We start from the raw sequence: 16,000 nt of genomic DNA on the forward strand, positions 1-16,000 counted from the left end.
GACTGTACAGCTGACAGGCCCTGCATCTAATCCTCTGCTTTCTGCTGAATCTTGACATTTGTTCTTTCCCCCGTTCTCCATCCCAACTTATTCCTTGCTTTCCCTTACTCCAGAGTGACCTGGCCAGAAACTTACTTTTGCTACTTCACTATTGGAGTCCCTCTTCCATAGCTCTCTGTCCTTCTTCTTGCAGTGGCTTACCTAGGGTCACCAAGGGAGTCGGACCATTTTAGGGGAACCCTGCATCTTTCCAGAGCAGCTGCCACTCAACTATGGGTACCCTAAGGCAATGTCTATCAGGACTAATTCCTTAGCTTGTCAACAGAAGCCTCGTAGTACTGGATTCCCTAGACTAGTCAGAGTGATCCTAAAACTATCTCCAAAGGGCACACAGAGAAAAGGACTTGGTACCTTAAGACAGTCAAGACCACTGAAGGGTAATTCTTTATTCCTTAGCTTTTCCTTCAGATGGACCACACCAAGAATAATCCATCATTCCCAAAGATTCTCACCCCTCTTCTAAGGTCCCTTTTATGCAGATCACCAAACTGTTCCACACATGATGAAGTTTGAAAGGTCATGGCTGATTTGCTAGGCTTCCTACCTGATGCTGTAACATAGAAAAGAGATAAGACACATGATGAGAAAATTGCTTATTGGTAATCTTGAGTTGTCTTTCTCTTCTTCACTCCATGGCTTTTCCTGGTCTAGAAATATTCAGTCTGATTAAAAAGAGACAATGCTCTCTTTTTATGGGCAGTAGCGAATTGCCTAATTGTTTACCTCCTGCTTCCTGATTGCAGTGATTTTCACTGTAGTAACTATAGTAGCCTACTAGATCTGTTACCTCATGGGAAAGCCTTAACAGCTTCATATCTAGATCAAGTTCTTTGCCTGGAAATTGTGTTGCTCATTTGAGCTGGGAGCTTGACGACTTCAGTCACTTCATCTGATTCATTGACACTGCAGGGGGAGTTTGCCATATTCTCTGCGTTACTTAAATTTTATAGGGCTACAACTTGATAGTTAATTGCATGTACTTTGTGGACACCTATGCTGCTTCCCTCCCTCTTCAGATATTTTATAGGCCCCCAACAGATTGCTGCCATACTTGACACTGTGGTGCCCCCTGAGGGGGAGAACTGAGAATTACTTTTTCTCCCTTAATTACTTGGCTTCCTAAGAGATGTAATTATTTTTTAAAACACGTTACACTTTACATGGATGATACCTGTGAAGTTCTGCAACAAAACAAAAACCCTAATAAATGCCATTTTATTTCCTATAGAAGTAAGTTTCTAGTGGGATTTCTGTGGAATAGTATTTAAATTCCAGGAGAATAAATATCTGCTCTGGTCTCATGGCTGAAGTTTGCGGGGTATCATACATGGATAAGAAATGTACCTTTTTACACTAGTTCAGTACACACTCAGTTTGAAAAAACAATACCCATGACAATCTGTAAATCCGGTAGCATTCAAGTACCTGGTAGCACTGTGGAAACTTAACATCACAATTCAGAGATCTGTCTTTAGTACAAGCCATGAATGCTAAACAGCCACAAGGTGTTGAGGAGGGCTAAATGCATCCTTTAAGATAAGTCATCAGACATCTGTGTAATAAAACTTTGGTGTGAACAGCATGTGCCATGTTAATTTTAGATGTAAAGTGAGTGGATTTTTTTCTTTTATCGGTTTTTTGTAGGAACTGGAGACATTGTTGCTGTCATGATTACAGAGTCCAAGGTAAAGGAGATCCTAAATTACTTGGAAAAGAACATCTCTGTCCTGATGGCAATAGCAGTTGGTGCCCGTGTTCCTCCAAAGAATTTTAGTCGTGGCTCTCTAGTCTTTGTGTCAATATCATTCATCGTTTTGATGATAATTTCATCAGCATGGTTAATATTTTACTTCATCCAGAAGATCAGGTACACAAATGCACGTGACAGGAACCAGGTAAGATGCCCCTTGTTTCTATCTATTTAGATGTTTTTATTTTTATATATTGCTGTAATTAACTATCAGATCATATACATAGTAATTATACTATGCTATTAACAATGAACCCTGTATTCCGAAAGAGTATATACCAATGGAGGAAAATTTCATCTAGCAGATGCTTGCTATGATGAGTAACATATCGCCATACAAAAAACAGGAAGGAATACTATTCGATACTAAAGTTACTCTAGTTGATTGTCATTGCACATTCTTTATTATTGGGCCACAAACTGAAGTGTGATTGACTTTTTCAAATTATTAGTCTGAGAAAGTAAATCCTGGGTTTTTAGAAATCCATCACTCTTAGCCTGAGAAATTGAAAGTGAACTGCTTGAGCTGTGTGTAATAGGATATAATGAAAATCCTAAAGAAAGAATGCATCTCCTTATGATTATTCTTTAGTTTCTTGAATCTGCTCATTAATGAATATGGAGTTATTTAAAGTGAGAAATTCCTTCCTTTAGAACTCTAAACAAAAATGACCCAGTGTTATAAACTGATGTGCAGTGCAGTAAAATATTTTCTGCTGCTTCAAGTAGTGTCCCTATGGGTGTTCTACTGTAGTTGTATCTGAGACCCTGCACTGCTGATCGGAGAACTTTGTTGGTAGTGTTTGTTCAGCCTGCGCATGCGCTGCCTCCTTGTGCGCTGCCATGAGGCAAACCAGCACTGTGCAGGCAAACCCTCCTCATTTCCTTTTCAGCTGCCCCTGGTGAGAGACGGAGCTTTAGCTATTCGTTGGTGGATCATTAATCTCTTTAGAAGTGCTAATCTTTAGCTATTTTTAAGCTTCTTTTCTTTCTTTACTCCATTTATCTTTTATTTGGCCGTTGCCCAAAACAAAAAAGACTTCATTCTTTCCTCAACCATCTGTCTACGGACCCCCGCTTGGACGGGGTATTTCCAGCTCTCCAGGCTTCAAGAAGTGTCTCAGTTGCAAGGAATCTATTCCAGTGACTGATGGACACTCTCAGTGTGTCCGCTGCTTGGGAGAGGAGCACATCCCACAGAAGTGTGGTTTGTGCCAGCAACTGAAGCCCAGGTCCAGAAAGGATGGAGAACTGAGACTCAAACTCCTACTCACAGAGGCAGCCCTTCAATCATCAGGACCCCAGATGGCGAAAAACCTCACCACAACCCTCTACTTCTAAGGGAGGTGAACCCAAAGAGATGTCCATGAGCCACTCGCACAAGGCCTCTAAGAAAAGGACCATGAGTCCCCACAAAGACCCCTGATCGAGGTAAAGACTATCTCCAGCTCGATTGTCTGTACTGCTTGCACCAAAGCTTTCTAAATCCACTACCCAGGGCTTGCGCAGTACTGCCCCAAAAGAGCACGTGGGGCTGCCTAAGGACACAATGGGCACAGGCAAGGAGCCATCAGTACTGTCTGGTGCGACAAACATAGAAAATCCACCTAGAATGGACATAAACATCATACCACCTGTGGCACGCCAGGCCTGGACGGACCATACTACCAGGACCATATGACTGACTCCTTTGGTGCAGGCATCGCAGTTCCGACAACCACCACTGGTTATCGACACCTTCGGCACCACCAGTCTTCTGCTACGCGATGGACCTCTTGGTGTCTGATGTGCTGGATTCGCCTCTGGTCAGTACCGGCGCCCCTCTACCGAGTTCACCCAGAACTCCTGACTCACCAACAACCTCATGTCATGCACTACCCTTCTCATCCACTGAGTCAGAAAGTGAGCAAGAGGACTTGGTTTCCCATTGCTCTTCTCACCCTCCGTATAGTGCCCAATTCCACCATGGACCACAACCATACCATCCACCTGATCCACAGCCTCCCTCGTATGGACAGCCTTGGTACCAACCACCTGGTCCCTCCCCACCCTCGCAATGGCCCTACTGTGATCCCTGACAGGCTCAAAGACAAACATGCCTCCCATAGCGCTAGTGTGGCCTATCAACAACTGAGGAGACATCCTCCTTCAGCTGCTGCATCGAGGGCATCTGAGCTCCCTGAACTGACGGTGGAGGAACGAGAGGCTGAAGCCAAGGAGGAAGTTACCCCTCAGGCTAATTTCTCATTGTCATCACCAGATGAGACCGTGATGCTCCCTCCACCATCAATGGCAGATGACTTTAAAGTATTTCAGGACCTGGCCTAGCAGGTGGCAGAGGCACTACAGATGCCACTACAGGAGGTGACTGAGTCACACCACAAGCTATTGGACATCTTACATTCTTCTACAGAGTAGCCCTCCCTATTAATGAGGCACTCTTGGACCCTGCCAAAATCATATGGCAGACCCCCACATGGGTCCTGCCAACATGTAAGCAGGCCAACAAAAAATATTACATGCCAGCGAAAGACAGTTTCTCTTGACCTCCCAATTTGAACACAGTGGATGTGGTTAACTCAGAAGGCCCCAGCACTATTTCACATCCAGCCCTACATTTGAATCACCCTCTTGAAATAGTAATGGTCTAATAATGTGATCACAGTCAAAAAGAGAATTAAAAGTATTTGGCATGCTCTAAATAGACCTCAGAATCATAGAAAGAAATATAAGACTGGAAGGGACCTCAAGAGATCATTAAGTCCAGTCCCCTGCATTAAGACAGGACCAAGTATACCTAGACCATCCTGGACAGGTGTTTGTCTGTCCTGTTCCTAAAAGGTCCCAATGATAGGGATTCCACAATCTCCCTTTGCATATGTCTACTTCACATTGTAAGCTCAGGGTTGTTGGGACTGGAATCCGCTGACTTGTGTTAGAGAACCCAGGACTTGAGCGTCTAATGCTGGTTGTTAACCCTGTGTTCAGGATTTTCTAACCTGGGGCTCTGGCAACCACACAGCAGCACGCAGACCTGAGTCAAACCATACCCCAGATTCCCAAGCACTCTCCCGAAATGTGGCCTCTCTAGCCCTTTGACATGGTGCATAGTGGAAAACTTTACTGCCCACGTTGCATGTTTCAGGAAGTTTGAACAGCCTACCAACACATCCTCCTGAGTAATCACTTTGCTGTGTGTGCTTCCAGCTATCAGAGCGAGCAACATGGAGGAGGTGCCTCTTGAAGAACTTCCCTTGATTTAGCTTTCACCCTTGTCTCATGAAACAGGCAGAGCTCCTGTGACATGCTGGCGGACATTTCCGCAGTGTTTTCTGACCCACCAAAGGCACTTGACATACCTTATGATGGAGGAGGAGGAGGTGTACCTAGGCATGGTAGACTCAAAACTGTCCGATTGCTGTTCATGACACTCTGTCTAGTTGCTGATGCCCCCTATGTAGACCAGCACTTCTGGAACAGTGCCACAAGCAGCGGATGACATTCGTCATCATGCAATTGGATGAAATGTGATCTAATCTAAGACACTAAGGGCCTAATTTTCATCAGATAATCTCCATATATGCTTGAGCTCTTCGGGTGCACTAGGACCTGTGTATAGACAGGATGGATTTTCTCATCCAGTGTGTGCGAGTGTTAACGTACAAGGATGTGCACCTGCAGTTACACATGCCTAAGCAGAAAATGAGTTGAGGTTCAATTGAAAATCAAGCCCTGATACTTCCCCAAGAGTACTAGCTAATTTCATCTGATTTCAGTGCATCTCATCAAGTTAGTGTGGTGGTCTATTTCAGTCAAATGTAGCATGTGTGTACTAGGAGTTCCCAAGAAGTTCCTTGGTTCTAAGGATTGCTGGTCATCTCCTGAGCTATTGTAGGGTCATTGCAGGCCTGATAGTCACATAGCACTCTCTCCTCATTTGCAACTACTAAATAGCTTTTTTTAAAAATAGCAAAATGGCATTGCTTTTCTAACATTATTCTTCCCTGTAAGCAATTGCTGGTGATGCCACAGAGCTGTTATGAGATTGCAAATAGAATGGTTGGTAATTCATGAGACACTGTAAGACGTTATCCTCCTTATGAAAAAGTTTTGTGACCACAGTTCTACTGGACTTAAAAGTCCAGAGATGCAGCTGGACAGAATTCTCTACATTAACCATTACAGAGTGACTTGCAGAATGATGGCAGTTGGTAAATTAAAAACAGAATTTACTGCCCACGTCATTAAGAGATGTAATTATGTAGGCTCAGTGTCTGATTTGACATTCTGAAAGCTGCCCGAGAACATTCAGACCAAGAAATGAGTCATATTAAAGGTCCAGTTCTCTGGGGAGTTGAGTGCCTTCATCTTTTACTAACTTCATTGGGTCCTGTAGTTGGCACCTGACAGTGATTTTCTATAGTTCCAAAAAGCTGATCCTGAAAGTTATTTTAAAGAAAACATAGCCCTTATTTACTATCCTAGTTAGTGGACTGAGAACTGATTAACTTCATAATGCACTACACTTCTACAGTGCACTCTGTATAGATTGTCAAAATTCACTCCAAACACTAAGGAATTAATCCTGTAATGTTCCTGTGAGTTAAATAAGTATCCCCATTTTCTAGCTAAAGAAACTGAGGCACAGAGACTAAGGCACAGAGACTAAGTGATTTGCAGTAATTTCTTGTGTGACCTTTGGGAAAGCCCAGAGTAGTAGACAAACCTATATTGTGCTTGAAGCTATATTAGGGCTTCCTTATGGTGATGAGGGTTCTAAAGAACCAAGGAAAATATTGCAAACCTGGCTGATGTCAATGCAGAGAAGGATTCTCATGTAGACTTCATGCCACTTAACTGTGCAGAACGCCTCTGACTCTTGGTATTTCAAAACTCCATGAACCAACTTAGCCAGTCTCTGAACTTTATTGTGCTATTTCTCTTTCACCAATATTTTGTCTATAGTTGTCTGTCTAAATATGGCTCCACTGTAAGAAATTCCTTAGTCACTCATGACAGTTACTCCGATACTAATTGGACTCTGAAAGTGATAGCTTTGTTAAATGGACATGGAGCCTAATAGCCTAATTTTTCTTCATTCTCTTCCTGCTTCTGTTCCCATATACTGTCCCATTTCTTTTATGGGGAAGGATTAACAAGCCTCAACAAATCCTGCATGCATTCTTCTTGACATTCTCTTATTCTCCACACTGATGATAGAATTTGCTCTCTCTGTAGGTCCTCAGTTTGTTTTGAAACTCTGAAATTGGCTATATTCACTACTTAAATAATCATTTTCAAGAGTCATTTAAGTCCATCTGTGGTGACTTGCTCTGTGATGCCCCTTTGGATATGTTCCATTAAAAAAAGGACTCCTTATGGCTCCTTTTGAAGCTCTAACAGCTCTGCTAAATGCTACTTGAACAGTGCCTAAAACAAATGCAAAACTTTTTAAAGCTTCAAAAGTGAGACTATGTCTACACTGCGCAGCGTTTAGCGACACGGCTGTCACTACAGCCGTGCTGCTAAGCCGTGCACAACATAGCCACTGTTTGTCATCAGGAAAGAGCTTTCCTGCTGACAAAAATCTTCCACACCCACCGAGTGGGGTTAGTATTGTCAGCAAGAGAGCTCTCCTGCCGACAGAGTGCTGTTCACACCGGCATTTGTTGTTGTCGTCAAAACTTTTGTCTTTCGGGTGTTTTAATATCTCTGAACGACAAAAGTTTTGTCTTTCACTTGCCAGTGTAGACAAAGTCTGACTAAAGATTTACTTCTCCATTGTTCCCAGAAATAGTGGTTGTGGTGTGGTAGGACCTATGGAGAACCTGCAAGTTTTCCTGGGATACTTCATATTTAGGTGTCTACACTGTAACTGGTACTCATCATGATCCCTTTGGATGTTAAAAATTTAAAGGTAATTAGTACTCCATGGATGTTCCTTGAGTGACAAATTGTTCCCCCTGCATCCCATATATTGCTGTAGGCTTCTTCCCAGTGCAGATGCTTTAAAACAGCGGCTCTGTGGGGGAGGTGCTCTTATGACCTTTTTTACTTTCTTTAGATTTTTTCAAAGGTCAGGACAAACTTGATGAAATTTTTATGTGGTTTAAAAAGCTCATCTTATTAAAGTTTAATAAGGAGGTGGCAACAGCAAGAGCTCAATTTGAAGTGCTCAGATATATTGTAAAGGAGAAGCTAGAGCTTTTAGTAATGCAGGAACAGCTAATTTCTGAACTCTGCTGTTTTTAAGCAATTGTATGTAGAAGCACACTAGCCTTTCTACAGAAATCATTGAAAACGGATGCTGTGTTTCTTAAATAAAAAAAATACATCGAACTGTATGTTACAGGTGCCTTACAGTTAACCTTGTGCACTTCCACTCGTCCAAAATCATTAAACACCTTTTGTGGTTATTCAGTTTGCCAGTTAGTGATGTCTTTTTCCTTAAGCTAGTATCAGTCATGAGTCTAAAAGCAAAAATTCCATCTACCCAAGGTGTACAAATAGCAAGACTGAGACATAAAGAATATTGGTTCATCAGGGGGCTTGTGTACATTAGGAATTTTTGCATCAGTGTAAGCACATGGGTGAAAATCAAAAGTGTAGATGGTACAATTTACACTGGTTTCAAACCGGGGTAAGTTCCACTAGTGCAACACATCTGTGCTGTTTATTTTCACATTGGTGTAAACCCCTAAAGTACACAACCCCTGAAACTTAATATGATCTCCAAACTGCTATTAGAGTTACAAGATAGTTAAATGTGAAATGTTGTTAAAGATCAAGCTTGCTCTGTTAGTTTTGTAGGTGCCCAAGTTAAATATGAACGTTTCCAAAGGAAAATGAACTCTTATATTATAACTTTCAGTGCAGGTACATATGTATATGTAATTGTCACATGGTTTGAAGGTCCAATCCAGATCAGTGAGAGGTTGTCACTGCCTGCCCTGTAACTCTGGGTGCCTGAAATGTCCTGCTGCTGTAGCTCACAACCTGGCACCAGCCGACAAGCCTTCAGGTCACATCCGAAGTGTCTGTGTACTAGACAGCCCTGATCCACAGCCTGTCTACAGCCCCTTTCTGGCTCCCACCAACCTTAGTTACAACCAGCAAGGTGACTCCAACACACTCTGGAAGTTCCCCAAAATGGTATGCTCTGCAGTGTCCAGCCCTCTCCTAGACAGTTCAGAGAAAAAATCTTTGCTTGTTCCTTTAAAGAGACAAAAACACATCAGAGCTTATTAACTTACCAGGAGTAAATACACCCTACCCAGAAAACACAGCACTGAGTTGGTTTATAGTAAAAATAAAACACATTTAATAACAGAATATAGGTTGTGATGCCAAGTAAAAGGAATAGGGTTAGAAAGGGAGCGCAAATAAAAGTGAAAACGCTTGTCTAAAACTTCATCTAGTAAGGTACAGGCTTTGTTCAAGATGTTTTCTCTCACCATTCATTCTTCTTTCCAGCCCTAGCTGACTTTCCCTGTCAGGACCTTCTACAGAAGTACAAGATGCTGTCTTCCTAGTGAAAAATCTTTGCATAAGCAGGTTTCTCACCTATATTTAGTTTCCAAAGACTTCAAACCCTTCCATGGTTGAAGAACCCATTTTTCTCAGCTACCAAGAGCTCTGGCCTCTTGTTATCTAGTGATGGTTGCCAAATATGTCTTCTGTCCTTGCTTCTGTCCTCCAAAATGCAATGACTTTGTTTTAAGAGAAGGATGGCTTCAAGTTCTTCTTCCCTGCCTATGGACTTTCCATCTACCTGTATATAAATAGGGCTTCCATTGTTTTGACTTCACCATGCTTAATTTACATAAGAGTTAGGTACATAGCTGCCTTCTCTCCTTCTTGGGAGGGACCGTGATTGGCCACAAATCTTAAAGCATAATATTTCCTCATATTGTGTTCATACATACATTTCACAATGATATTAATCACTAGTGTGTCATTAGTTTTCAGAAAAGACCTCACTCTGTACACTTTTATAATACAGTATTATTGTACACAATCAGTTTATTCAGTAATTTATTACTTGAGGTTCAGCCCCATTTATTTATAGACTGGTAACCCTTTGAAATTGATTCTTTTCGGGATCAGCTCTGTTTTTTTCAAGCTCTGAGGAAAGTGACATGGAGTCTGGTGGTGAAGGAAGCTCCATGCTCTTTCATCCCTAGCTGGTGTTTGCTAAAATGCAAATAGTTCTGTTTCCTGCAATCTACCCTCCCCTTGTTAGCATGATAGCCCTGTTTACTGCTTATATGTAAACGTACCTTCTTTGTATCTGCCTCATGACCAAGCTGGGCAGAGCAGCAAACCCATCCCTTTGTCCAGAGCAGACCTGTTTGCCAATTCCCCTTGACATGCCTGGTTTAAACACATTTTAGTTATAATCTCAGCGTATATCCATAACTTTTAATACACATTGTGTACACACGTCATGAAAGAATATTAATCAGTGAGATCATTTTCAAATATACAAGGCATATTTTATACAAAGTTTACAGTAGTGTGTAAGGTGTGAATACAGGGGTGCTTAGGGTCACAGTAATACCATAACATATAATTACATACAAAAAGTCTAGATTCAAAGAAAGCTCTTTAGGATACAAAGTTACGTGCACAGCGGGACTGAACAAAGGTTTCCAGGGCAATATTAATTCTGGCACTTCCTAACTTTTGAGTGCTTGATTCTGCAGTCTTAATGTCCTTTTAATGTAATTTTTGGTGTAATGCCCAGTTAAAATAAAAAAATTATATCATGCAGAACCATATGGATCACCAACACCATACATGGGTCATAAAGTTGGCATTGGACCTTTAGATTCACAGCACAGTCTCTACCACTTGAGCTGATCAAAGTCATAGGCTGTTATCCTCTATATTGACCAGTCACTAGAAGGGAGATGGGACACATGGTTTGCCAGTGGGCTTCATAGTTCTTTGCTAATAGCAGAGTAATGTAGAGACCCAGGCTCTGAAGGGGAGTGTGCTCTAGAGATAAGACCCTTCTGCCCCATCTCTCTGTGCTTCTGTCTCCCACACCCTGCCTTCTGCCTCTTCTGGGTCTATCCTCACCCCAGATCCTACCCCTACCATTTCTGACCCCTCTGCATTCCAGTCGGGTTACTTTCTCCTCATCTTCCCTTTGTGGTTTCCAGCAAGGGGGAGCACTGAAAACGGGGGAGTTCTCTCTGTTCAGTGCCAGAGTAGCAGCCAGGAGAAATAGCTGCAATAAAGTCCTGCTCAGACCCTACCCCTTGCAGGAGCATGCTCAGTACATATTTAACAACTACTTTCACTGAAGATTCAACTGTAAACAAGTCTCTCCTGAGCATGTGCAAACAGCAATTTTTCTAAGGTTTATAAACTGTCCAAATTTGGGTGGATTTTAACGGGGGTGGCTTAAGACACATTCCCAACACCAGTGGTAAAGGAAAGCTTGAAAATAAAATCTTTCCTTACAAATTGTCCTTACAAGTGGTAACGGTAGAATATTCATAGTAATTGTATGAGTGACTATAGGAGTTTTTAAATAAAAAAATAAACTAACTTTCTCTCAATCAATGTAAACCTTATCCTGTTTCTGTGGGGCACTGTGGTTATTGAAATGAGGAAACATGAGTTTTGTTCAGCTCAGAGTGACCTGGCTCTGAAATCTGTGAACCAGCTGGCAACTTGCCATTCTTTATTGGCTTGGATCAGAGCAGTGCAGTTGGAATCAGCACTTTAAGCATAGAAATAGCTGTTTCCAGCTAACACTGATGCCCATTAAAAACAACCTGACCTTTTGCAACCAAATAGGTTTGTCTTGGAATCTGTATTCATGTGAGCTTTATTCAAGTATTGACAGAATTTTGATTTTATGGCCATAAAATTATTTTCTGGTGTGTGTAGATACTGGTTGGTTTTATCTTGTATTGAGATAAATATTAGGCTTGGGTATGAATTGCCTGCCTTTTGGAGCTGAGCATGCTCCTGCAAGGGGTAGGGTCTGAGCAGGACTTTATTGCAGCTATTTCTCCTGGCTGCTACTCTGGCACTGAAAATTTCAGGTTTATTCCTTAATCAAGGAAACCCCAGCTAGAAAATTTAAGAGAACAAGTGATTATACAGCTCATTGAATAAAAAGTAATTAGAGCAGAGTACAGTGGGAGCTAGTGGAAGGGCATGAGCCTCTATTTATATCCCAGTGTATGTGTTTTAATGGCTCTGAGCTGGTTTTTTTAAAGCCATATCTACAACAGCCTATGAGACTTCTGCCATAGTAGATGATTACCTTGACTACATGTACATGGTCTGCAGTTGAATTTTCTCTCCCGTCTTATGTGCAGGATCTCTGATTGCTGTTGCTATATCCTCAGTACTTTGAATATTAGCCAATGATAGCAGAGTATTGTAGCATTAATATTTAGTCAAACTAAGTCATTTTAAAAGAAAAATTGTTAGACTTTAAGCATTAATTCCTGTGTCTTTTTCTTTGTACATTTAATAGCGTCGTCTTGGAGATGCTGCGAAGAAAGCCATCGGCAAATTGACAACCAGGACAGTAAAGAAGGGTGATAAGGTATAGTAAAAAGACTTCAGCAAAGTATACTTGAATCTCATGGTTTATTTTGGTAGTAAAAACAATTAACTTATCTGATTTGTTTTTCTTTCTCTCATCTTTGGTGCTGATTTACTTGCTGGGGAGTTAATCTTTTGCTGCAGTATTTCAGTGTGACATCTAGAGCTTTTCTCTATACTGTAGCCTTTGCTCCCCCAAAGGAGAATTTCTCTTGCGTAGGGACTAGTTGAGCTCCATCTGGTAACTGTGATTGTGAGTGCTGTTCTGTGCTAGCTGGCTAAGTATTTCTGCAGGCAGGAGTGCAGAAGACTTTGTATTGAGCCATCATGACAATTTTTCATTTACTGTGCTCCTAATATCTCTGTATAAATTGTCAGTACTAGAAAAAGGCAAGGTTAGGGTTAGTTATGTGGAACACTGTAAACTTGGAATGTTGCACATATATGTTGTGCAAAATAAAAATAGAGGGGTTATAGAGGAAGAGTTCTTGTGAGAATTCACTTTTATAAATTAGTCTCTTGGGTTAGGGGAGAGGTATTTCACTTGAGTTGATTTCCTGAGTCTGAAGTCTTCTGCTGTGGGGAACTATGTTTGGCTATCCTAGAATAATTGATGATGAACTGTGAATTAAAAAGTTATAAGTACTCAACAGTTCTTTATCAGTGCTGTAACATTTATTTATAGCCTTGCTCACTTTCCCTTTCCAAAATGCACAGACCTGATTATAATTAAATGGTGTTCTGATTACAATTTTTCTTTTTAAAAAAAAAAACGTTTCCCTTTGGTTCTTCCGCTGACTCCCTCTCATCGTCTTTTCTACCAACACAACAGAAATAGGAGAAGCCACCTGAATTTGCTTCTCTGAAGAGAAATATGAGGAAAAATGCTTTTCCTAAGCCTTTGCTTTTTTGTTTCTAGGCAATTTGGTTACAAGAATCTTCTGCAGTAGATCTTTGCTGATGTGTATATATATTTAGAACTTATTAATACTACAAGGGAAGATGCTGCCTTCCTGACAACATAGATTCAAGATTATTAAGTGATATGGAGGTTGCAGAACAGGCAGCAGGGGACATGTATGTAGTTGAAAGGAATACAGGAATAAATCTGCCATTCATCAGTGCAGCCCATCAGGGTTCTCTGCATGAAATATTGACTGCCTGTTTCCATAGTGGAGTTGTTAATTTTGTCTTGCTGTGGTTTCTGATGTCCTTGTCTCAGTACTTTGCTAGCGTTGAAAAGAATTGTATGATTTTGGAAGAAAGCACAGCCTGTGTGTCTGTGTCGTCCGCAGATTTTAGTGTATACCACCAATGCCACGGTTTTATCTACATGAAATCTGCCTTTCTCCAAAGGGAAACTTAAAATATGTGAAGTTATTTTTATCCGTATAGAAACAGTAATCCAACTGTAACCTTTATAACAAAGTATAGCTAGCAAAAAGAAAAGGAGTACTTGTGGCACCTTAGAGACTAACTAATTTATTTGAGCATAAGCTTTCGTGAGCTACAGCTCACTTCATGGGATGCATTCAGTGGAAAATACAGTGAGGAGATTTATATACAACACAGAACATGAAAAAATGGGTGTTATCATACACCCTATAAAGGAGAGTGATCATTCAAGATGAGCTATTACCAGCAGGAGAGCGGGGGCAGGGAAAGAAAACCTTTTGTAGTGATAATCAAGGTGGGCCATTTCCAGCAGTTAACAAGAACATCTGAGGGGGGGGGGGGGAAGAGATATAAACATGGGGAAATAGTTTTACTTTGTGTAATGACTCATCCACTCCCAGTCTCTATTCAAGCCTAAGTTAATTGTATCCAGTTTGCAAATTAATTCCAATTCAGCAGTCTCTCATTGGAGTCTGTTTTTGAAGTCTTTGTTGTAATATTGCAACTTTTAGGTCAGAAATCGAGTGACCAGAGAGATTGAAGTGTTCTCCAACTGGTTTATGAATGTTATAATTCTTGAAATCTGATTTGTGTCCATTTATTCTTTTATGTAGAGACTGTCCAGTTTGACCAATGTACATGGCAGAGGGGCATTGCTGGCATATGGTGGCATATATCACATTGGTAGATGTGCAGGTGAATGAGCCTCTGATAGTGTGGCTGACGTGATTAGGCCCTATGATGGTGTCCCCTGAATAGATATGTGGACACAGTTGGCAATGGGCTTTGTTGCAAGGATAGGTTCCTAGGTTAGTGGTTCTGTGGTGTGGTGTGTGGTTGCTGGTGAGTATTTGCTTCAGGGTGGGGGCTGTCTGTAAGCAAGGACTGGCCTGTCTCCCAAGATTTGTGAGAGTGATGGGTCGTCCTTCAGGATAGGTTGTCGATCCTTGATGATGCGTTGGAGAGGTTTTAGTTGGGGGCTGAAGGTGATGGCTAGTGGCGTTCTGTTATTTTCTTTGTTGGGCCTGTCCGGTAGTAGGTGACTTCTAGGTACTCTCCTGCTGGTAATAGCTCATCTTAGGTGATCACTCTCCTTACAGTGTGTATGATAACACCATTTTTTCATGTTCTGTGTGTATATAAATCTCCTCACTGTATTTTCCACTGAATGCATTCGATGAAGTGAGCTGTAGCTCACGAAAGCTTATGCTCAAATAAATTGGTTAGTCTCTAAGGTGCCACAAGTACTCCTTTTCTTTTTGTGAATACAGACTAACACGGCTGCTACTCTGAAATGTATAGCTAGCAAGTGATCCTGAGCTGCGTGTCTGTATAGGAATGACCTCAGTAATTCTTGGGTCTGAGGAGTAGGAAACACTGGTCTTTCTGAAGTATGAAATAGCAGTTTTTTAGCTCTTATTATAGGAAGAGATGAACCAATTCTGCTTTAATATTATATAATATATTTTATGCAATAATGATGTAGACTAGATCATAACTGAAATAAAGTCCTGTAGAAATATCTTTTGAGTCAATATCAAAAGTACTATTTGTACAAATGAATTATAGCTGTTTATTCTAGTTTAAATTTAAGATATACACAAATACTAGTTTTAAATGAAATGGTGACTTTGATATGCATGTAAAGTGTGTGTTGTTTCTTTAAGGCATGCTTGAATTTATTTAATAACCTTTTCACCCTTTTCTGCCTCTTCCTGTTCATAGCCACTTTACATATTTGATCCTCACTACCACAGTAGAATTCCTGATTACTAATCATGTCTACTTTGCCTTTAATGTATTCTTAACTCTTGACTTGAGTTTTCATGCTATTCATTTTAGGAAACAGACCCAGACTTTGATCATTGTGCTGTCTGTATCGAGTGTTACAAGCAGAACGATGTTGTCCGCATCCTGCCATGCAAGTAAGCTAGCAATTTCTCTTCCCTTGTAAATGGGTTTATTCCTGAGAAATGTTTATGCTGATTCTTGTTTACATCCCTTTGTTTCATTTTATCTAGCATGTGCTCTTCCCTGTTATATACCAACATAGGTGTGCATAATATTTTACACATACCTAGTTTAGACAGGACCCTTGTCCTAGGAGCATGCAATCTAAATAAGGTTAATACAATACAATGAGGTGAGAAGGTGGGAGCTGACAGAGTTATTGACAATGGAGACTATGCAAGAAGAGGTTCTGGAGGAATGGCAAATGGAAAG

General features: G+C 41.0%; 1 protein-coding gene across 4 annotated transcripts in view; it reads left to right on the forward strand.

The window, feature by feature from the left end:
- Window positions 1–16,000, forward strand: part of RNF130 (ring finger protein 130) — a 91,015-nt gene that overhangs the window by 40,675 nt on the left and 34,340 nt on the right. For all 4 annotated transcript variants that reach the window (XM_073355363.1, XM_073355364.1, XM_073355362.1 and 1 more), the window contains 3 exons: window positions 1,705–1,955; window positions 12,312–12,383; window positions 15,620–15,702. In XM_073355363.1, the coding sequence (XP_073211464.1) occupies window positions 1,705–1,955; window positions 12,312–12,383; window positions 15,620–15,702 (406 nt within the window). The remainder of the gene's footprint in view (window positions 1–1,704; window positions 1,956–12,311; window positions 12,384–15,619; window positions 15,703–16,000) is intronic.

Source organism: Lepidochelys kempii, chromosome 8, assembly GCF_965140265.1.
Source record: "Lepidochelys kempii isolate rLepKem1 chromosome 8, rLepKem1.hap2, whole genome shotgun sequence".
In the NCBI taxonomy this organism is placed as follows: domain Eukaryota; kingdom Metazoa; phylum Chordata; order Testudines; family Cheloniidae; genus Lepidochelys; species Lepidochelys kempii.